We start from the raw sequence: 24,380 nt of genomic DNA, 5'->3' as shown, positions 1-24,380 counted from the left end.
GCACTCACATTTAAGGCTAAGTTTCTAGACTATTTTATTAAGACAACCATATATAAAACTTAATATCAAAGGATAACTTTCTTTAGCATGAAGTAAAAAAATTAACACAACTCATGTCTGAGATTTAGCATCAAAATAAGTACTGAAAAGAATAAAGTTCTTTCGTATAAATAATGTTTAGTGACTTTGAGCTTGAAAAATGAATAGATATTTAGGACGATCCTGAACATGAATTCCTTTATTATTTTAATATCACATACTTTGTTGAGACTAAGTTACCCATGTTGTGTTGGAGCTCAGCCTGCAAAGAGATGAATTTGCTGATTTTTGCCACAAGAACAGACAGGGTTACTATAACCTGCCAGTTGACTGCATCAATAATGCTGTGTGAAATCATCAAGTGGTACTGTTTGTTTTAAAATAACATGTAACTTTTTATTATAATTATTAATACAAGCAAAGAAGCTAGTAGAGCTTTTATTTTTTTATTGTCATTAAGCAGTTTTCTAGAAATTTTCAGCAATATGTTGGCTTTCAACTATAATCTAATAAGAAATACAGGAACTATGAATAAGCATTAGGTGCCTCCTATTAAAAATTAAATCAATAGCTTTAATACCTGCTTACAATCTCATTTGTTTCACTGTAGCTCTGTTTTCACAGATCTGCACATCTGTTTTATTCTCAATGGTTAATTTTACCCGTTCAGTTTCTTTGTAGATTTTTGAATAAATAGAAAGGATTTTTAATCTTATAGCCCCTTAAAATATTTTTATTACCATTTATTTAAATGCAAGATAGATAATGTACATGCTTGTTCATTGTGCAAGTACCTAAGACATTCTGATTGAAAGACAGCTTATGGAAAAATAAACAAATAGCAAAAGCATCCAGTCTTTATTTATAAGATATAGAAGATCACTTTTTCATTTAAGTGTAAGAGTCTGATCAGCAGGAACACCCTAGAAGACATCTTTAGCGATAGAGTTTACATACCGTTAGCTCACAGTAATTGATTAGCAGCAGGACTCTGAGTACAGAGCTAGCTGAGCACATTGTTTGGGATGCCTTTGATGCTGTGGTTTGCCGAAGCTTGCTGGCTGCATGCTTGTTGCCTTTCTTCGTGACACAGGTAATTACTTGATAAAATGAAGTGCATCGCTGTGAACAATTGACCCTTTGGAACAATCCAGGCTGGTCAGTAGCCTAAAACCACACTTTAAGGCCATCATTATAGCCTCAAACTTAAGAGTTTCCAAGGTACAGACAAAGGTGTTGTCTTCCTTTAGTACAAGCCGAGTGCCATTTTCAGACTTTATGAAGTATTTAAATTGAATGATATTTGATGATACTGAAAACTCCTCTGGAAATCCATCCAGCCTGCTTTTGGACACCAGAACAATGCGAGATTTTATTTTTGTTATAAAATCAGGAGCATTACAGAAGATTCTCAGTCCTTGTGAGCGATCATGGTTATCTGTTATTTCCAAGAAAGTGGTCTCTCTGGGTGTCAGCTGTTCTTTTTCCCACCTGGATTTCACTTCCTCCGCCAGTCCCTTGAGCTGAAAGAATTCTGCTTCTTGTGCAAGAAGTTGATTTTCTCGAAACCCTTCAGGCAGTAGAAGTTCTCCATTTCGTAGGAAGTTTAGGACGTGCCTGAAAAGGAGCCCATCCCTGTCTATGAAATAATGACCATCGGCATCAAACGGGCAGAGAATTTTTCCATTTACTATACCTTCAAGAAAAGTGTCTGGGTACTTGGTCAGTGTTTGTTTTTGAGTAATATATAGATATCCACCAACGTTGAGGGTCATCAGTGTGGATTTGCAGTTCTTTCCTTGGTCAGCATCTTCCAAGCTGTTGTGTTTCCCTTCATACTCCTTTTCTTTGTCTCTTCTGTTTATTTTACGCTCCATTTTTGAAAATCCTATTTCAGCTTGTTCTTCTCGGCTTTGAGATTTTTAAAAAAGAAACACTACCACACAAACACGCCTTTATTCAGCCCAGCCTGGTGATGGAATGAAAATGCTGGCAGCATCGCCTGTGCTGTCAGCTCGGTTTTGCAGTAGGTGGCGTGGCAGCTATGTATGCAGGGGCTTTCTGGAGTAAGATGGAAAAAAAGATCATTTGCATTTAACTGTATCAGGGAAGGAATTTGTTGTGAAAGATTTTCATGTATATTCTTTGAAGTATAAGTGAATTTCCTCTTGGCAGTTAAGCAGTTATAAATGTTTAATTCCCCATTTTTTTATCCATTTCTAAATGTTTCATTATTACTTAATCAGGCAGGCTTAATATTGAATAATACTGTAATCATTTGGAGAATATATTAAATGAATATGAATGTTAATTTAATGTATATTAAATTAATAGCATTTTTTAAAGTGAAGCATAAATAGGAAAGCTAAGGAAAAAGGAACTAGGTATATAGAATTTTCCTTCCTATAAAAGTCACACGTTTCACAGTGGAGTAGTCATTTTAGGGACCTGAATGAGAACATTTAAACCTGTTATTTGTGGCATTGCACTGAATTTAATTGGATTTGCATGTGATTCTGATTTGGAGATCTTTAGTAAATGAGAAGAAATTTACTTAATGTTCTTAACTTTATTGTTAAAATATTCTGTTATTTTGTTTTTTACCATGGGGGCAAAAATTCAAAATACAGGCTTTGCAGTAATCATTTACATTTTTTTTTAAATTAAGATTTCCTGTGGAAAATCCATAAGCTTGTTTTATCCTAAACCTGCTTTGGTGCTGAACAAACACTTGGATTGCTGTAAAAAAACACTATAGGGTTGGGTGTGTGTGTCTGTGTGCGCATGTGGTGTGTGTTGTGCGCGCACACGCGCTGTGTTTGGAAGGTAAAAGAGACGGATAAAAGCACCTACTGCAAACAGCGTCGTGGGGAAACTGAGCTGGGTGGTAGTGGTGTTTCCACGTTCCCAAAGGTCCAAAGCCTAATAAGCTTTTTGTTTTTAGTCTTGGGAACTGGACAGTATTGAGTGTGATGTCTTTCTCCCTTCCTTTGTTTTTAACTTCCTTTCCTTGTAAATTGCCCTCCAAAGCATTTTAAGGTTCTGAGCTTTAATGTCTACAATTTAAAAGCCCAGTGGTAAGAAATGTGACTTTGTCCCCTATATGCTATTTGACTAGTCTGTCTGCTTAATTATTCTGAGGAATTATATTTGTTCTCAGAATTAGACTAGATTTAATATTAAAATGATTTATTTATATTTCTATTACATTAGAGGTATTTTTAAGTTATTCAACTAAAATATTTATTTAAGAGATAAAGGAGCAGATTCTTTTAAAAAATGTTTACCTTTTATCTTCTCCAAAACATATAAGATTTTTCTTCAGATACAGAAAACTTGTGTCCTCAAGTATAGCTGATTTTGGATTTAATATTTATGCATCATTGAAATTAAACTAGAAATCTAAGGTACAACATTTTTAGAACTGAGTTTTTACTTAGAGGCCATGAAATTCAACCTCCTCATTTTACCTAAGATGAAATTGCATTCTAGAGAGTTCTTAGTGTTTTATCTAGAACTTTATAGCTTGTTAATGGTAAATCAACACTTGGACTAAAACTTCCTCTCTTGCATCATTTAAATAAAGAATTTACTCATTCAGTTTTGTGGGGTTTTTTGGAATCAGGTCTTTTTAGTGGATATTACTTGTTAAAAAATATTGAATAAATATTTTGGGGGGGTGCCACTTCATAAATGTATTCATGAAATTCTTATGTTAATAGTGCACATGAGTAGCACCATATAATAGCAAAATTAATAAAGGCAGGACATAAAATCAATATAATATAACTGTAGTGCAGTGGTGGAGACCATGCTGGAATTTTCTTTATATGTTTAAATAAAGTAATACAGTTAAATGCTATGGAATGCTAGGTCTGCTTGGACTAACCTTGTTTGGCTCATTTGTAGATGCTTTTATAGGGAGGCAAAGCTAATGCTACTGTAGAATGGGCTTGCACGAGATGGGGATGGGAAGCTGGACCACTGACCACTTCAGCCATCACTCCAGGGCTGCCTTACACTTGGCTAACGCTCTCTCTCTTCTGCTTTCTGCTGCCTGCTTTGTATAACTACAATGTGTGTTTTTTGTTTCTGTGGCTTGCCTTGACAGATTCTGAACCACCCCATTATATGCCTCTAACCCTGATCGCTTTTTCTCACTCTAGACGTCACTGTGGTGTTCTTGTCTTCTGCAAACCTGACTTGTATGACTTGGCCACTCAGGGCCTGACAACAATAGTGTAACAGAAGCCTCATTTTAGTGTCTGACTAGAAGCAGATATGAATCCATAGAACTTTTTGTGTTCTATTGCTCCCAATGTGCAGTCTTAAAAAAGAAAAATGATACCCAGTAGGCGCCTCCTTCTGTCCATTATTCTACAGTTTTCTCCACTAAATCAAGACAATAGTGGTTTACAGAAGGTTGTTGATCGCTGCTGCCTGTTGTGGTACACATGCTCCTTAGGAGAAAAAGCCAAGTTATTTTCTTTTTAGGCTGTTCTAAGTTTGCATTTACCTCCCTGAGGGCCTGGAGGGTGGAGAGAGCTTGTCCTAAGTAGTGCTCCTCAGGTCCACACTGCCCTAAATCTATAAAAATGGTGCTTCAGTACCTGTGCCAAGGGAAACATGGTTTAAGTGACTATGTTTCTCTAACTCACTCTGCATACAAACTGGAATTAATCAGTGCAGTAGTTTAAGAAGAGCTTAATCCACATGGCAAAGATTAGCTCACTAAGATTGACTCTTAGATGTGAGGATTTCATATTCTTTGCAGGCTGAAAGATACACCCTGTTTACTACTCAGTACCTTAGCCCTTTATTAGAGTAGATCACCTCTATCTTTGACATCTGTAATCACACCAATAAAAGAGTCCTTTAGCTAGCTTAGAAGATTTAAACAATGCCATTGTCAGGTTCTTGGTATGAGTGTATCCATTGGTTAGGGCCAATGCCTAACCAAATTCTAGCAAAACCTTACACTGTATGGAAGATGCTAATCTTCCAGTATATGCATTAGGCAAGCTATTCCAGACCAGTTGGAGGAATTCCTATCTTACCAACCATTTCCTGAAGGGAAATGAGGTCATTGTCATCACCATGATTGACACAAGATATCATCATAATATATGCTTGAGATACTCAATTTATATGCCAGAGATACTCCCATGCCATGGAAGGAAGTTGAACCTTACCAAGAAGGTATCTGTCCTGGCTGGAAGATACAAGATTTGATAATTTTTCTAAATTCAACATATCCCTCCTCTGTGAAATTCAGATACTCCTTTCAAGGGTAAGAGATGATCTTAGGAGCTGCCTTTAATAAGAACACTGTGCTTATATATCCACATGCTCTACCTTTACACCATCTTTTCAGTGTTTTCATCTGCATGCTTTCATGTCTGTCTCTTAAAAAGATTAGTTCTATTACCTTAGAAAGTAAAAGCGACTACAGCTAGAGAAGCAGCTGTCAAATTTTACTTAAATCTGGCACTATATCTCTGTTCTGCACTTCCCCATGTTTTATTGAGCTTATTGATATATGTCTATCTTCTTACTTGAATTTGATGCCCACTACCTGATTCCATGCTGTTATGTTTATCTGTTCAGTTTCCAAAATGTGGTAAACCCTTAGCCATCTGACTTTCATGTTCTTTGATTCCTCTTTGCCTTGACCTTCCTTTATCTTTTACAAGCCGAGTTCCCCCTTTGCAGTGTGCAGCTTGCTGCTTCTTCATAACCTCCTGTTAGTAGCATTCAATGGGAGGTACATTCATTTCGATATTCAGTCATGATTATTTTACTTTAGTCTCTCTTTGTGTGTTAAAAAGTAAAAATAAACTGCATAATGTAATGTAGTAACATATTTTAAGAATCAAGGATTTTTCCATGTTAATATAATTCTATTTGAATACCAAAACTTTAGTTTCATTTTGAAATATGAAGTTTGTCTGCATTAGATATTGTCTGGTACTGGGATTGTACTGGTATAAGTGCTACGTCACCTACCTTATGGAGCTGATCAAGCACAGTATCTAACAAACTGTGCAGAATGCTTGAATCCTTGTAGGACTCATTGGATACAACCTCAGGCAGGAAGGTGATAGTAATGTAATTGGAAGGCTAGTAATGTAGGAGGGTGAGTCCAGTCAGATGAATACACGTGGAAACGTTTTGCAGCACTTAATTGAGTCTTCACAGAAGCCCAGCAAACTTTGCTAGATGACAGATTATTTTAAGCCTCATTTGGGGAGTGTAGAAAAGAATGAAACAATATGTATCAAAAGGAACACAAATAAAAATGGCAGACTCAAAGAGAAGTTCAGGCACAATTACCTTCCAAATTTCTTTGCTTTTCATTACAGAGGTAATCTTGAAAACAATTTACGAATCATATCAATTCATATTTTAAATATACTTTAGGAGATGAGTATTTCAGGGAAATCTGTGTTTTATAATTCTGTCAGCACAAGTCATCTTAGTTTTTAAAAAATGCTCTTTCTCTATTTTCAAGTGTAGCCTGTGCATTATTATTCATCGGAAATTTTATTGTGACCAGGTGGGCAAAGCACTTCTATGATCCATCAAATGAACAATGAAATTATTGTACAGAACTCTTTTTGTGATACTGGAAGATAATGGAATTTTGCCTTCTCTTCAGGAAGAATATATGTACAGCCACAATCTATAATCTAAAAATGAGGAACATGACTTTGAAAACATGTAAAGGTAATAAATATGGTTATGAAATCAGTGACTAAAAGGGCCTCTGCTTCCAGATGCTGCCCCCTACCACTCGTCTGCTATTATCTTCTCTTTAGAGTCTCTTGTGTCTTCAGTGATGGGATGGGATGGAGGAAATAGAAGAGGACCTGGACAGTAGGACAAGATACGACGTTTCACAGGGGCAAATACAGTTTCTTAGTCCCAGGGAGTAGAGTGTTATGGATTAGTGATAGGGAGCTCTATTGTACTGCACATTTTTCACATTTAACATTTCTGAAATCAGGGTATGTCTTAAAACCATTGGCTTATAAAAGTTTTATGGCAGTATATCATCTTTACTTAGTGACATCTAAAATGATGGTGAATGTTACAGTTGATGGTATCTTAGATTTGTGAAATATTTGAGCTGTTCTGTGACCTATTTATGCACTTCCACCAGGAAATAAAAGTAATAGTGATACAAGGAGAGGAAAAGGTGGGTGGGGAGAGAAATATTATGGCAGCAGTTCTTAACCCTGGCTGCTGCATAGTAGAGTTGCCTGATGGGTTGTAAAAATACCACTACCTCCTGCGCCTACAAGGCAGTTAGTGTGGAATCTCTGGGAATGGTCCTAATATTTTTTAGAAAGCTTCCCAGGTGATTCTAACAATCAAATACAGTTGAAGAACCACCATATTAAGGATATTGATTAGCTCAGGAAAGGGAACTTTTGTCAAAGGAGTTCTTAATGATGCGACATAATTTCTACCCTGGAGATGTGAGGATCACTGTTAAAGTATCTTGAAATCATAAAGAACTAAACTAAGTGTATGGTGTTACTACTATTATTCATTAAACATTGTGAAGAGAACAGGAGTTATTAAAGGTGAAATTAATGTAACTTGAATCATACTCAGTTGATTAAAAAATATGTGCCATTGGATTATCTGTAAGTATTTAATTAATACTGTATCCCTCAACTATTTTGCAGTCTTTGTAACTGCAGCGTTCTGTATTTTTCTTCCTTTGTACCCCTCATTACCTTTAGCAGTGTTGGGCACTATTTAATTATAACACTATAGTTAAAGTCTGTTCTTGCTCTCAAGGAGATGCAATCTTTCCTGAAGAGATTTGCTTTTTATCCATTTAATGACTTTTGCTATTGTTTTAGAATTCTAATTTTAAGTGCAACAACCAAAGATGGATTGCACCCTTTGATGAAGGTCTAACTAAAACAAATTATTACAGTATTATGATTTTCCTGCCCCTTTTCATTTATTATTACAACAGCATTACGTCGTGTTTTTTTTATAAAGGTGTGTTTTATTTCTGGGTTTTATTCAACTTCTTATTCTTGAAAGCAGTTGAGAGGTTAGGGATTATACCTGTTGATACAACATCACAGTATCATGCTGTATCTACATTTAAGAGGTTTTTGTATTGATTCAATGTAAATTTGTTATATAACAAACAGGAGACTGTAGTCTGAAGTACAGGAGGGATGATAACTTGTGAGCTTGTTTTGTAAACATTAAACATACAAATGTTTGTTTTTAAAGTGTTCATTCACCAAGTTATTTCTTTGATCAAAAGTCGGTTATGGCTTCTATAGACTGGTAGAACAATTCCTTTGCACATTTAAGGCCTCCATCTTTGATTTTGTATCTTAGCTAACCACTTTCTTTTCTACTCCAGGGCAACTGATCCAGTATTCACAGATACTCTTTGATCTGCATTACAACATCTCCTGTGTAGGAGTGTACATACAACCTTCTTTCTTCAGTACATAGGGGAAAAACCGCTGAGCAATACTAGAAATGAGGAAGTGAGATGTCTTTTAATCCTAAGTGTAGTCCTCAAATTATGGCTTCAGTGTTTGGTTTAAAATTGGTAATTCCCAGCATATTAGGCATGTGTGTAATTTGAATATTATTACAAGATAACATATTACATAATCTGATAACTGGGGAATATTTGTATGGCTGCTCATTTGTTACTTTTGAGGTACATAATCAAATGCTAACTCTGAAAAGTTCTCTGAAATCTGGAGCATGATCTTTTATTCCTAAAATTCTGAAGATTAAATAAGATCAGAACATCAATTTACAAATTTGAATACAATCAGGATCATCTTCTTAATAAATTAGGGATCGCAAGTTAACCTAACTGGTTTGTTAAGATGCCAAGTAGCTTATACTGATAGACCTTACCCTGTGAACCACACGCAAAACAACTAGAAAAGGTTTCAAATGAGGAAGACAGAGACTAGAGGAATATTAAAAATGGTTTACCTTATAATTCACCTGCTGTGTTGGAAATATTATTTCTTCAGTCCTTTTCCAGAGAGGATAGACACAGACATGATCTAAGAATCAGGAAGGTAGCTTCAAGTGTCAAGGAGCAGTCCAAACTGTGGTTCTAGCCCACTTCTGTGTGTTTTAACTTGAATTGGAAGTGCTCTGCACTGAACTGGATCCAGAGTGATCTTGTAAAAATGAATGCCTGTAACTTCCTGATGCCTAACATCTTCCTAACATACCTTGTCATGAATTACATGCCAGTGCTAATAAGCACCCTTCCTGCTTGCTTATACTTTAGCGTGTTCAAACTAAGCATGCCCTTAACTTATAAAAGTGTTAGTCAGATATTTCTTTTGAGTTCTTCAACATAGAGTACATTTCAGTTGAGATAAAGAATAAGAAGTTCCAGTGTAGAGCAGAAGTTTATATATTTTCATGTCTTGGGCAGCTTCTCAGCATTTTGTTGTTGTTCCAAAAACATTTTGTCTCTAGTTTCTACACAAAAATTTTAATTTTATCTAAGTCTTTTAGAAAGTATTATCTTATTATAAAACATCCCCAGTTGGGAGGGAAGGCCAGTTTTGTTTTTATTTTTAGTGAAAGAAAACTGGAAGAGATCTCAGAGGTCGCAGTAACTTCATTATACAGTTGCTGAGGCCCAGAAGCACAAAATAACTTCTCCAAAGTAACACCACTGTTTAATGACAGAATCAGAACTAGAACTCTTCAGTTCTTTTTGTATGATGTTCTTTGTGTACCTAACCTTTAAAAGTTTCTCTCAATTTTTTTCTGAAACTACCATCACCAAAGGTGTATGTTCATACTCATTAAGATTAATTTGGCTACAAGTAGCAGACACCAGTAAGCAAACCAATATAGCAAAAAAGGGAGGGCAGGGGAGGAGGAGGTGAGGAAGAAATTTAGGAAAGATTCTGGAATATTTCCCAGAATCCAAAGAAGAGTTGAATAGATGACCAAACCTAGGGAAGAAAGGAAACTGAGCCATTCCAAGGTTTGCAGTGGGATGAGCTTACACGTTCTCTCTGCAGAGTGCTGTCATGACCATGTTCTTACAGGGATTCCTCGTGTGCATTCCTTAATTTAAAATTCCAAGTGTGAGACAGGGAGAAACACAGAGAGAGGAGATGAAAGCCACTGTTCACACTGTTCACACCATCTTCAGTGCCCTTCTGCTTCACCTCTCAGTCTAAATCCTACCCATTTTTCAAGGTACAGCTTGGAATGCTGCTTTCTCTGTCAAAGCTCTTGGACCACAGCTGGACATTTGTGTGTGTTTCAGTCCCAATATTCTGTGTGTGTCTCTTTCTTATAATGCCAATAGCCCTTAATGAATTCTACTTGAAATCTTAGAATCCCACAGCCCATAGAATATGGGATTATAAAGTGATATTAATATGCATTCCTACTGCCTTAAACATTTTATCTTAAAACTTGTAAATGTGCATTTAGTTACCAATGTACATGTAGGAAAAGGCCTTTGCTTTCCATACAGGGTGATGATTAAGCATCTGATTTCACTGTCATGTGAAAATTAAACCCATAATTTAGTTTAGATTTTCAGTTTTGGTTTCTTTTAAAAGGAGCAAAAATTTAAGACACTGAAACAATACAAATGCGGAATCTTTCTAGATTTTTATGTTTCTCTTGTAGTCTTTTCTCTCCAATACCTAATTTGATAGTTTTTTTAGCAACTTACCTGTATATCAAGTCTTACCAAAGCATCGAAACATCTCCCTTTCCCTTTCCCATACTCATAATGAATGGATTATGTAATATATCATCAAATTGCATAATTATAATGGAGTAAAACTAGCATAAACAAGTTCTAGAATAGTTTGAGCCACAAGTGTGTGGGAGTACTAGAGATTAGCCTATTTACCCACTAGTGTATAGCAAGCTGTGGGCATCTGTCACTACACTTCATGGAGGGGAATTGAGTCTTGGTAATCAAGAAATGGGTTAAGTGGAGGTCTATCAAAAGTGCCTCTAATGTATTAAAATGTCATATACCTGTCTTATCATCCTCCTAGACCAGTAGCTCTCAAAATATGATCTGGAAATCACTGGATAGAGGGTTTCCTCAGTCCCTTTCAAGGAATATGTGAAATCAAAACTGTTTTAATAATACCAAGACTTTTTGTGTTTTTCACACTTATTTTCTCAGTTTTAGTTCCTGATATGATGTATCAGTAGCTAAAACCCACACAACAAAAGCTCTTTGAGGGCTCTCAATACTTGGAATATATGCCACGAACCAAGTGTGAATAGTTACACTGGGTTCTGTGCTCTTTGAGGACAGGAACTGCATTTCATTTATCTTTGATATTGATGTGCTTTTGCATTATCTTCCATAAAAGGAACACAGTAAATATTTGATAAATGTATGAGGAAAAAGAAGGCTTATTTTTCAAATATTCATGGTCTTTCAAACTGGGCCAACAAAGTAGTTTAAGTAAGGGTTCCTGTATTAATGTGTATGATCTGTAATTAACAACAGTGGTGTGTAAGTGGGTGCTTTCATACACTTTGAAAATAACATGTACTATTTAATGTCTTTCCTTGAAATTTTACGCAGTGTTTTGAAGAAGAAAGGAAGCATGGTTTAGTGCAAAGAATATAAAAACATTTTTCTGTGAGGATTTAAGAAGTGTGGAAAGGCTTTAAATCTTGCTTAGAGGGCTGTACTGTAAGTAAATTTGCTTTTTCAAATTTGTTTAAGAGAAGGAAACTAGGGAACAGAGGCGTAGTGTTATTTAAGAGCAGCCAATTGGTGGAAAATGTCATTGCTGATGATTAAGACTTTTCACTTGAGAAGCATTTGAAAGCTATTTTAGGTTTGAAAAGGGGATAGGGATGGACAAGAAATTGTGCTTTGGGGCAGGGAATTTCATTGCTTTGTGTGAGTGACCTTGATTGCAGAACAGTGGTGAGAGGGTGGCAAGGTGAAATGGCAGCTGCTCTGGATGCCGCTCCCCCTTTCGGGTAGTTCATGTAGCGCGTAGACAGCAGAAGCCTCCGCTGAAAGTTAAGGCCAGCCTCTCTACCTGGAGCAGGTAGTGGTAAATACATGGAGAACATTCACGTGTAGTTTTAAAAAGGTAGCTCTTCTAATATTCAACATGAATAAACACATTGGTATTTAACTAAATTATTTTCAGGGATGATATTTTAGGTTTATTTTCTTTTTTAAAAAAAGAATAATTTATGTTTCCAGTAGTGGACTTTCTCATGCACTTAAGACACTTTATACTTCAAATTTATACCCAAAAAATATACCCAAACCTTGCTGTTGTCGCAAGAATTTTTCTAAATAGAACTTCCAGCTTTAGTGGAGAAGAAGACTTGAATATAAAGTTGGTTTTTGTTTTAAGAAATTGGAATTTTAATCTTAATCTTACTAAATTCATGAATAAGAAGAAATTATTTTTAGATGTTTAAACTTAATATGAAATAATTATGGTCTTATTATTTCCTTCCTGGCATATGTTAATATAAGGTCGGTTGCTTCTCATCACTATTCTTCCAGTCATCTGACAGCCTCTATTTGAGATTTGTTGCATATGTTGCACTGAGGGACTCTTCAACTATTAAATTACAGTGAATTTGCAGTTAGTACTTAGGGGCTATGATAAGGTCTCCTAGATTTTGGAGACTAAATCAAGAATGGTCATGATAAGAAAGATTTTTCTAGTATAAATCATGTAGGTACAGTTTTATCTTCACTCTTTATTTTGGTCTACTTACCTGTCTCTCCCAGTGAACTACATGCTTCTTGAAAATAGTACTGTATCTTAATCATCTTTGATTCCAAATGCCTAGATGATGCCTTTCGCATAGTAGGCATTTAGTTAATGTTGGTGGAATGCATGAAATCTTCACCCTGAGGAGGTGAATCATAAACGCATTGCTGATGAGCCAGAGGAGTTCCTGAATCTCTCTCATAACCTGGGTGGATTCTCATGGAAATATTACTGAACCATAACTGCTCCTTAGTATAGATGTGCATTTCCAGACTAGTACAGCTTGTACATCATGGGGCAGTCATATATGTATTCCTGTAAAATAAGGTCTGTAAAATGACTTTACCATAATGCTTTGTGCCCAGTAGGCATACAGTAGGTCCTAACTTTTGCTTCCCTTTTTTATTTCTCTTGAATTTTGTGTCAGTGTTGTCATAAGAATTCTTACTAATGGTAGGAAAAATTGCCCTGCTGTTTGGACAGATATTCATAGCACTTAAAACTCTAGTTTCTACAAACCCAAATTAATTCTGCTGGAAAATACAAGTCAGAGCAACTGACAGGCAGAACTAGTGCAAGGTATGACTTAGACAAGACCTTCCCAGTTTCTCAGTATTTTCTAGGCTAGGTGTTCTAGCCAGTGTATTCTAGAATTTTATTTGCATATATGTGTATGTATACACGTGCATACAAATCTTCAACCTTTGATTTAGTAGTTTAGACTAGCTGCATTTTCAGAAGTTAACGCTCTACCAAAGATGGTAAAACTTTCACACCCTTCAAATTTTTTTTATTTGATTTTATGTCCTTTTAAGGTACCTTCTTCAGTATATGAAAGAGGTGAGTATAAAGGAGTTATTTCATTTTACTACACTGATGGACAGTGACTGTAATGGGATATGTGGGGTAGACTTGATAATATGGGTGAAGGTAGTAACCACAGTGTTGCTCATGTGAAACCTTCATAAGATTGTACATCAATGATACCTTAATAAAAAAAGTTCATAACCTTAAATTCTTATATCAATAAAAATCAAAGAATAAAAAAATTACATTCTAGTTATTAAAATTTAAAAAATTGCTCTATTAAAGAAATAAATAAAAGCAGTTATTGGCAAGGGGCTGCAGCTACCCAATAAGCAGACTTCACAGGAGCCCAGTTTTTTAACAGCCAAGAGTAAGGTTTTCTCTATTCTGACTGATGATGCTATTAACTTTAAAGTAGTCCTTTTGTTTCTTTAATTTTTATTATTTATTATATTTGATTGTAATCATTAGGGCTGTGGTTAGTGTGTCAAAATGCAGTCTTGCAATTGATAAATGTTATCTCTGAATATATTTGTTAATTATTTTCTTTCCATTCCAGATAAGCTTTCATTGGAAGGAATAGTGGTACAAAGAGCTGAATGCCGACCTGCTGCCAGTGAAAACTACATGAGGTTAAAGAGGTTGGTATTTTTTAACTTTAAAATAATACCTGATATTTCCTTTTGGGGATCAGAATACATACTTCAGATTGCTTATTGACTGCTTGAAAACTATAGTTATTTGTTGAAAGTGTTTTCTTCAAACTAAGTAAGAATAAACTTCTAGTTATAAAACAAGTAAGTCCTAGGGATGTAATGCACAGCATGATGACTGTAGTTAATAATACTATATTGCATATTTCAAAGTTTCTAAGAGAGTAGATCTTAAAATTTCTCATTACAAGAAAAAAATTTTGTAACTATGTCTGGTGCTGGATGTTAACTAGACTTACTGTGATTTTTCTGCAATGTATACAATTATGTTGTATACCTGAAACTAATATAAAGTTGTATGTCAATTATACTTTAATTGGAAAAAAAACAAATAACAAAGAGTTTTTTTGGCAAGGGAACTTTCAGAACCTGGACTTTTTATTTGGGAGTATTTTAAGCTACTGTGGTAATACAACCTGGAATCAAACTTTTCAAACTTCTTTGTTTAGTCATCCTTATCGATCTTGATTCGCTGAAGACATGTGGTAAGATCTTTCTACTGTTTTATTTTCAAAAGCTATACTTTTACCATAATAATGAATATTTATCTAAAATACTGTATAAACCAAGTATAGTTGCTAGAATATCATTCTTTTCTCCTGATTACAGGGAACTTCCTATAAACTTATTACTTTAGAGGTTTTGTTTCAGGGTCCTCCTCCACTGTTGTATGTGGTCAACATTTTGTAATTAATATTTAAAGATAATGATTCAAATTCTTGATACTTGAAATTTTGTGGCTTTCAGAGAGTCAGCATTTTTTTAAACCCTGAAGAAATGTATTGTTTTGTAGTCTATATTGAATTTCTTTCAACCCTGTGTAGTTTAGAATTGTGAATTTGTTCATCTGTGAGCCCTTACTATATGAAATAATAGGGAACAAACCAAGCAAAAAGCTCTTCCATTGTAGAGCTTACATTTTGGCAGATTGTAGCCACACAGAACTGGTAGTTGAGAACACACTGTGCAAGTGGTAGCAGCAGCCTCTCTGGGTGTCAGTGTTCTCATCTGTGAAAGAGGCTGGTTGAGCTGGATCATCTCTAAATTTCACATAATCTTTAAAAATTTCCCCCTTGTCTCAATTAGATTAGAACCTGTCTTGCGAATGAGACAGAGAGACTGTTTTCTTTTCCTAGAATTCCTCTGATTTAAATGCCTCCCCAGGGCAAATAAAAGGATAACAATCAAAGTAAGAATTTCTTATAAAATAAAAAACTGGAACATAGGCAGAAGATGTTTCTCTCATTGTTTCTCATTTGTAATATATAATACAAGTCTTTTGTAGATTTATCTTCTTCTAGTAACTACTGAAATTGGAAAATGCAAAGTCTGGTTACTGAGCTGCTTGCTGAGAACTTGTATGTGGTCTTCATTTTCTTTAAAGGTTTCTAAAGATTTCTGATGAGATTAGGCAAGTCACCTGTTGTGTGTATGAAATGGCTGCCTTTTTCTTAACAAAAAAGAAATTAAGATCATTTAGCCTTTAGAGTATGCCAGAAGACCAGCCATTACGTATCTCAGCTACTTAGTTGACTTAAGCAAACTGGGTGACTCAGAAGATGATAACCATGTGAGTTTCATGAAATAGGTGATATGTGACATAAGCCTTGAAGGCTTTTTTTTTTTTTTACTAAGTGAAAAATGACAGGAGTAAGAATACTCTAAACAGAGACACGTAAGTACGAAGACTTGGGGAAAACATTAGGGTCCTGCCATAAGTTCTGCAAGCCTGGAATGTTTGAGGCAGGACAAACAGAAGCCTCAGCCCAGACCTCTCATTTGAATTCCAAACTTATATATGCAAAAGCCTGGTTGAATGTCCAATAGACATTTTAAATAAGTAAAAAACTCAACTCCCAGTCTTTCCCCCAAAACCACTCGACCAGCAGTCTCTCATCTGAGTTAATGCTAATTCTGTCCTCACATTTTCTTGGCCAAAAAACTTGGTTATATTCTTGATCCTCTCGCATACCCACATCCAATGTGTCAGAAAAATCTTACGTAACTGTACCTTCAAAACATACACATCTACAGTCTGACCATTTCTCACCATGCACATGATCTGCCATTATTTGTCACCTGGATCACTGCAGTAGGCTCCTGGCTGAGTTCCAGCTCCACCCTTGCCCCACTGTAATCTGTTGTCAGCATACTAGCCAGAGCAGTTCTTTTAAAATCTGTCAAATCATGCAGTTCCTCTGCTCACGAGTCACTTGCAACACTCTCTATATTTTTCAGAATAAAATCCAAGTCCAAGACATGGTCAGCCTGCCACTCTGCTCCCACCACACTGATCTAACAATCCACGAGCACCCTAGGCACACTTCCATTTTAGGACCCTCACACTGAATGTTCTTTTCTGCCTGGAACATGCTATCTGCACATAACTTCATGGTCCACCTCCTCACCTTTTTCAAGTCTCTTCTCAAATTCTGCTTTCCTGTAAGGCCTACCCTGACCCCACCCTACTTCCTTCTATACTTGTATTTTCTTCATAGCACATATCACCTCCTAATATACTATATAATTTATTGCCAGCTTTGCTCTAGTGCAGTTTAAGTTCTTGATTTGTGTGGGGCTGGGGTGGGATGGGGTGGAGGGGTGGGGGTTGTTCACACACACACACACAGCAGGAGATCAGATTTTGAAATGTTAAAACTGATATTCTTATTAAATTATTTGTTAAAGAGTCTTACATGCTATGGTAAGAAATTTGGAGTTTGTATGCTTTTTAGAGAGGTACTAAAGAATTTTAAGCTGGTCGGAAGACAAAGAGACATGTATTTTAAATAGGTCATTCTGGCCATAGTAATAAGACTGGAAGCAGGGAATGAGTTAGAGGCTGAGGTAATAACCCAAATACAAAAGGTCTGAGTGGCTTAACAAGGTGTTTCTAGTCAGAAGGGAGATGAACGACTAGGTTTTGAGACTATTTGGAGGTAACGTTGATAGGCCTTGATGAACCCATCTCGAACTTCAGTGGCTGTGGGACAGAGGATTTCTCTAGGACCAGACTGATGATTGTGGCTCTGGTGTTGTGGCCTGGGTGCACTTCCTACTGTGAATCCTCTGACTGGCTCCATACAACCCTGTGCAGTGCCCCGTGCGATTACACCGAGGAAGGGAGAGGGATAGGGAAGTTCTGGTAGTTTCCATGTCCATTTAATTTAAATCTCGATTGACTATTTACATAAAAACTTAAAGGACCAGAAAGTACTTACACAGCAAGAAGAGTACTTATGGGTAAATTATCAAAATAGGAAAGTAATCTAAGTAATAAGTTGTATTTCATGTATTTTGTTTATCATTATTCAACATTTTTGAATGCCAATCACTACAGTAAAGCTCAATTTAAAAAAATCACCAGAAACTATTCTTGCTCCAGAGAGTTTAAACCTGAAGAAACATACACAATACACACACATTATTTTTGTAAAAAAATCTGTTTACTGACAATATAGAAGAGGGGAATAGAAATGTAGTGGAGCTCTTGGTAAAATGGAAAAGCACATTTCCAGATGTAGGCAACATCAAAGTAGAAGTTTTTGAGAACAGAATTGGCAATTCAGTACTTGAGATAACCTAAACCTAGATGTTTCACACATACAATCAGTTTTTCAGGACCTCCTTCAGACTGCCTCATCCTTAAAGACAGCCAAGTTTTTTCATTGTCAGGCTCTTGTTTAACTTTCTGGCTTCATTTTCAGCTGTTCTCCTTTGGGCAGACATCTGAGAATTACATCACACTGCAGGTTGTTGCCCAGATATGCTAGGCACCTTTGTATCTCATGCCGTTGTTACATGCGGCATCCTCTGCCTAAAATGCCCTATCTGCCATAGGCCAGGATTCTTCTGAGCCTGTTAAACTAACGCAGCTGCAAACCAGGAAGAAAATGGAACCTTCCCCTGTCCGCCACTCCACATTCCAGCTGGGGTCTGCCATCCCCGTTTTCTGCATTCCCACGTACTTACTGGTTTTTTTAACAGTGTGTATAAATGACTATGGTTTCTGTGTGTAGGTGTACATAGTTGCATTTTCTACAAGACTCTGAACTTCATAAAAACAGAGACTATGAATTTTATTTTTCTTCTTTCTTTCCTACTCTCCCTCCCTATTTTCTTTTTGTGTTCTTAACACTTAACATAGTACATTACAAGTAATAAATATCCAGAAGTATTTGTTGGATTGAAATAAAAGGGAGTGGCAAAACTAGGTACAGAAATATAGAAATCAACAACATTCAGCATCTTTAACCTTTTTTTTTTTTTTTTTTTTTACTCAGAACTGCACTTGAAGTCTGGGCTTGATTTTTCAATTCATTTACACATGCAATGTGCATGCACATGTGCACGCCTGTGCTCACAAACATACCCACACACCCCTTGCTTTGAGAAGGGGAAAGTTACTATCAAATAAATACAGAAGCATTTCTTCAACAATAAAAAGTTGTCCAAAATATAAAGTAAGAATTGAATAGTCTTCCATTTACAGAGGACTAGAAGAGAAGGCTTTTTTTAATCAAAGATCTTTTTTCCTTGACTTAAATCAGTAAGGTTTTTATCTTTAATCAATGAGTTTTTACTGTATTATGTGTTAGCAAATAGCAACTTAACTACAACATATATAGGTATATTACAAAGTGTATTTTGTATTTATAAATAATACTTTTTAAGAATCATCAGTGTTACAAATTCAATTTTAGTAATAAATTTTATTTAGCTGGTAAATTAGACATATTATGAGAATTATAACAAGATTCTGTTTGAAAGATTCTGTCATTCATTTAAGTAATGATGGAAATTAGTATTACAGTAAACCCCAAAAATATGTAAACCCTAAATCAGTGAAATTCAAGCCAAGAAAGAAATGAATCCTATTCTATAATTTTCTTTTGCCCAATCCTATCACATAAAATCCTGTAAGAATTCAGTTAGCCACCAAGAAAACCTAAGAAACACAAGAAAAATGCTTCTATTACTTTCTCTTTATCTGACATAAATTTAGATGTATCTGAATGATATTTTATTAGGAGGAAATTTATTTCAAATTGGTAAATGTAAATACATTTTATATCAGCTCATTGATTTACTAATTATATTTTATTTAATTTGTGTTGTTATATTAAGTATGATTTTATTTAAGCATCTTGAGTTTTTCCTTAGTAATTAAGTTATATAATCACCCTGTTTATAATTCATGTACTTTTTTTAAATATGAAGGGACATAAATATAAGACAATCCTCCTAAAATGTGTTTTCTTATAGGAAAAGTCATAGTAATTGGAAAATAGATGGCTTTTTAACTTCTGCTTGTTTATATTACCAGTTCATCTAAAAATACTTGTCTCCAAAATTTTTATTTTTAATTCTTTCAGTGTTTGTGGATTTTCTTCAAAACCTAAGAAAAGCCTTTCCCTTTGGGAATAGAACATTGGCTGAGGAGGGATAGAGAAGAGAAAAGTCAGTCTCTTTTCTATGCTGATATATCAGAGAGTAGGAAGCAAGTGATTCATGTTCTTTCCTGGGGAGAGGTTACCATTGCTGTACCTGTCCAGATTTCTGATCATGTTATGATAAAAGACAGCTTAGAATGTCTCCTTAAAAGGGAGGAGGGAAAGGACTCATTCATTCAGTAGATCTTTACATAGTTTATGGGTGATGTGATTGATATGGGTGAGCTAGATTCATGACCAAAGTTTCTGGAAGTAAAATTTTTGCTTAATGCAATAACAACACACAGGATTTTCTTCCCACCACATTTAAACTACTGTTTGAATTTATAAATAGGGTATTCATAATTTATCATTCAAAACAGGATACTTTTGAGAATGAAAGCAGGCACTAACCAGAGAGGATGCCGCATTGAGACGGCAGTATAAACTGTGATGTAGGGTCACACTGCCTACGAATATCTTGGATACACTAAAATACTAACCTTTTAAAATGAGAACTAAAAGATAAGTGTCAAGTAATGAAAGTGCTGGTAGGAAATGTATATTAGAAATTATATACCAGTGCAAACTGCTAGAGCTGAACATAAACTGTTTTAGGCATACAAAGTTGGGCATATGATAGTGCTGTGTTTTTATGTAAATTTTGATAGAAAGCTTGCTAAACAGCTAAGTGAATAATAAACTATAACTAGTTTTATAGAAAAAAGTTTTCCTGTTAATCCTCAATAAAAGTTGAGGTTATAGCAATAACTCAGAATTCTATAAAGATAATTTTATGATCAGGGATATATAGTATTAGATTTTAGCTCTCTGATGATCTTATTTGAAACATAGTTTTTGTTGAATGTTGAGGTTAATGGTTAATGTACTTGGCATCAGTTAGGATGCTTTCATTTGCAGGTATCAGAAAACCTAAAGCAAACTTGCTTAACTATAAAAGAAATTGATTGACACACGTAACTCAAATCTCGTGGAATTTTGGACTTAAGCCATGGCTTTACCTAGAAGTTCTCGATATCATCAGTGCTCTAGTTATTTTTCTAATTTTCTTGGGTCTTTCTCCAACTTTACTATCCTGAGGCTGGCTTTTTTTCCTGGTAGCAGGGTGGCTACCTGTAGTTCCCAAGATTATCTTTATTCTTTATTGGGCCTCTTTATTATGAGTTAAGTGACCTTGTCTTCAACCATTAAACAGAACTCCACTTCCTTCAGTTGGCCAACATGAGTTGTGACTCTGTCCCCGAACCAATTAATGTGTCAATGAAGATGGGATGCGTGGACTAATGAGCAGGGTCCACTTGTGGAAATGTGTAGGAGGTAAGGCCAATCGCATCCCAAACCTGTGGCTGCTCCTTCGTAGGGAGGCAGTAGAGTGAATGCTGGCAAGGTAATCATAAGATGCACAGCAAAACGCTTTTACCAGAAAGCATCTTGGGGATAGGAAATGCTCATCAAGGATAGTCATACCCTTGACTACATCCCTTGAGAAATGACCATTTTATCTCTTTAAAGAAGGTTAATACTTTCATTAGAAAGCAAATCTGGATTTATTAAGATGCCTTGATAATAGGGTGAGGTAATTAAGAGGTTGGGCTCTGGAGTCACATAGCCTGAGTTCAAAGACTGGTCTCCCCATTTACCGGCTAGATGATCTTAGGTGAAATACATGACCTTTCTGTGCTTCTGTTTCCTCATCTGTAAAAGGGGTAGTGACACTGATGTCGGTGTTATGATGAAGATTCAATACTATATAATACATGAGGTGTCTGACACAGAGTAGGTACTTAGTAAACATTAACTATTATGCTTATGACAACTAACTGAATAAGAATTCCTGTCCTAAAACTATGCTGGGGATATTCTCAACACTATCTAGTTTGTCTTAGGTCTCATGAGAGAAGAGACTTGTACACAAGGATTCTTTTTGAATCTCTGCCCTGACATAAAAATGAATTTAATCAAGTTTAAATTAGAAATAGAACAGAAAAGGAACTAGAGCTGAGAGAAAGAATATGAAGATTGTGTTACAGAGTCCATGATAAACCCTTTTTTCAAAACAAAAATCCTACAGTGGTAGTTTAGAACTAGCTAGATATTATCCAGATTTAGACCCAGGAAACTTGTTAACCCTCTCTTTGCAATCTCTTCGTCTACTGTGTTCTCTGTCCTCAAGGACTGCCTACTGTGGCCACCAGTAAGGCATGTATGTCAGAAACACGTGGAGTTTCAGTTTATAAATTTTGTACTGGATGCTCAGAATCTCTCTGGAAAGTAGGAAGGCCAGCAATCCTGAAAGTTCCCCCAGTTGTCTTTGGAAGCAGTCCTGTCCTCTCTCCTGCCCTGGTGCTTTGGCTGAACTCTCCTGAAGGCCCCAAATGTGTAATTTTTTAGAAGGCTGTAAATTTTTTTAGCCAAAGAATTTTTTATTAAGGTTTCATTGATATACACTCTTATGAAGGTTTCATGTGAAAAACATTGTGGTTACTACATTCACCCATATTATCAAGTCCCCCCCCCCCCCGTACCCCATTGCAGTCAGTGTCCATCAATATAGTAAGATGCCACAGAGTCACTACTTGCCTTCTCTGTGCTACACTGTCTTCCCCGTGACCCCACACACACCATGTGTACTAGACATAATACCCCTCAGTCCCCTTCTCCCTCCCTCCCTACGTGCCCTCCCACACCCCTCCCCTTTGGTAACCACTAGTCCCTTCTTGGATTCTGTGAGTCTGCTGCTGTTTTGTTCCTTCAGTTTTGCTTCATTGTTACACTCCAAAAATGAGGGAAATCATTTGGTACTTGTCTTTCTCTGCCTTAGCCAAGGATTTTTTTTTAAAGGCTGGGAATATGAAGTCCTTCTGAAGAGCTAACCCAAGAAGGCAGCTACCCTTCTTTGCCATAAGCATACTCTTGTTCTCATATCCTTTCCCCTTGAACTGCATCTTTTAAATTATACTTTAAAGTGAAGGAGGATGTGAAAGAAGCTATATGTCTTCATTAAAATGCTATAATTAAAAAATTTGTTATAAACAGATAGCTATAGTAAACATGCAAAAAATAGCATGGGATAAAACTACCATTAAAAGCTAGGCAAGGCCTTAAGAAAGAAACAGATCCTACCATTCGCAACAACATGGATGGAGCTGGAGGACATTACGCTCAGTGAGTAAGCCAGGCAGAGAAAGCCAAGTGCCAAATGATTTCCCTCATCTGTGGAGTATAACAATGAAGCAAAACTGAAGGAACAAAACAGCAGACTCAGAGACTCCAAGAAGGGACTAGTGGTTACCAAAGGGGAGGACTGGGGGAGGGCAGGTGGGGGGGGAGGGAGAAGGGGATTGAAGGGTGTTAAGTTTAGTACACATGGTGTGGGGGGATCACGGGAAAGACAGTGTAGCACAGAGAAGGCAAACAGTGACTCTGTGGCATCTTACTACACTGATGGACAGTGACTGCATTGGGGTATGGGTGGGACTCAATAATATGGGTGAATGTAATAACCACATTGTTTTTTCACGTGAAACCTTCATTAGAGTGTATATCAATAATACCTTAATAAAAAATTAATTAATTAAAAAAAGCTAGGCAAGGTGTTTTACCCAGAATTTTTTAAAAGAATAGAACAGGTCCTCATAGAGAATGCTGCTTTCTGCAAGAAGACTTCTTAGGGAGATAGACGGTGAAGGGGGCGCTCTTTCCTCTGAGGAGCCATACATAGTAGCCATCCCCACAGTGCTTGAGCTATAATAAATTACCCCTGTAGATGTAGTATTTTGATGCAATAAGGATTTCAAAATAATTGTAAAAAAGCTATTGGGAATATATATATTAAAGCACCGGCATAATTAAACAACAAAGGTTTTATATAATCTTTCAAGTTCTCTGATATTTTCACTCTAAGGTAGGAGGAGGAGAGGTACTTTAAAGTATCTAGGTACTGTCATTCACTGACCATCTCAACTTTAGAATTCCCCCCCCTCTTCTGCCCACTCTCTTGGTATACCTCAGGGTTCTGGCCCTCCCTTACTCTGCTACTCTCTAGCAAGTGGTGCCAGCTCAAGTGTTTATTATGTCAAAACCAGTCATTTTCACTCTTCCCAAAATGCATCACTGTCAGCAGCCCTCTTTCCTCGCTATTCTGCTCGTCAGACTCCTATTCATCCTTCACAATTCAGTTAAATGTGAACTCTCCCCAACCATTTTTCTCCACACAGGATAATCACTGACCCCACCAAGCTCCTGCTATACTTTTTATAGTAAACCACTAATCACATTTTGCTTTATACTTTAATTATTTTTATTTATGTCTTTACCAAGCAATAAGCTCCTTGAGGTCAGCGAATATATTTCGTTCATCTTTGTTCTGAAAGCTTTATGTTCAAGAAATGTGGTAAAGTAATTGACCAAAAATCAGCATTGTAAAGCTAAGGATTTACAGTTATACCTTGATTAATTAATCTATTCAGAATTAATGCTTTCTTAAAGATGCATTTAGCTGTGCTTAAATTTAAATTACAAGTCCTGAGAAGCAGTATTGGCATGGAGTGGTGTTTCTACAAAGCCTCACAGCTTTGCAGGATAAAAATACCTCAGTACATAAT

General features: G+C 36.1%; 2 protein-coding genes across 2 annotated transcripts in view; one reads left to right on the top strand and one right to left on the bottom strand.

The window, feature by feature from the left end:
• GTF2F2 (general transcription factor IIF subunit 2) overlaps positions 1–24,380 on the top strand; it is a 191,701-nt gene that overhangs the window by 109,749 nt on the left and 57,572 nt on the right. Inside the window, exon 5 of the mRNA XM_036889714.2 lies at positions 14,170–14,251. Within this exon, the coding sequence (XP_036745609.1) occupies positions 14,170–14,251 (82 nt within the window). The remainder of the gene's footprint in view (positions 1–14,169; positions 14,252–24,380) is intronic.
• On the bottom strand, positions 881–9,344 carry KCTD4 (potassium channel tetramerization domain containing 4). Its single transcript, XM_036889713.2, has 2 exons — positions 9,034–9,344; positions 881–2,100 (listed from the first exon to the last, which is right to left on the bottom strand). The coding sequence occupies exon 2, from the start codon at positions 1,914–1,916 to the stop codon at positions 1,137–1,139; it is 780 nt and encodes a 259-aa protein (XP_036745608.1). The 5' UTR covers positions 1,917–2,100; positions 9,034–9,344; the 3' UTR covers positions 881–1,136.

This window comes from Manis pentadactyla, chromosome 17, assembly GCF_030020395.1.
Source record: "Manis pentadactyla isolate mManPen7 chromosome 17, mManPen7.hap1, whole genome shotgun sequence".
Classification (NCBI taxonomy): domain Eukaryota; kingdom Metazoa; phylum Chordata; class Mammalia; order Pholidota; family Manidae; genus Manis; species Manis pentadactyla.
This window is presented reverse-complemented; position numbering and strand designations above follow the sequence as displayed.

Excerpts from the sequence above, each read along its gene's own strand:
- KCTD4 (XM_036889713.2), bottom strand. The coding sequence starts at position 1,916 with ATGGAGCGTAAAATAAACAGAAGAGACAAAGAAAAGGAGTATGAAGGG.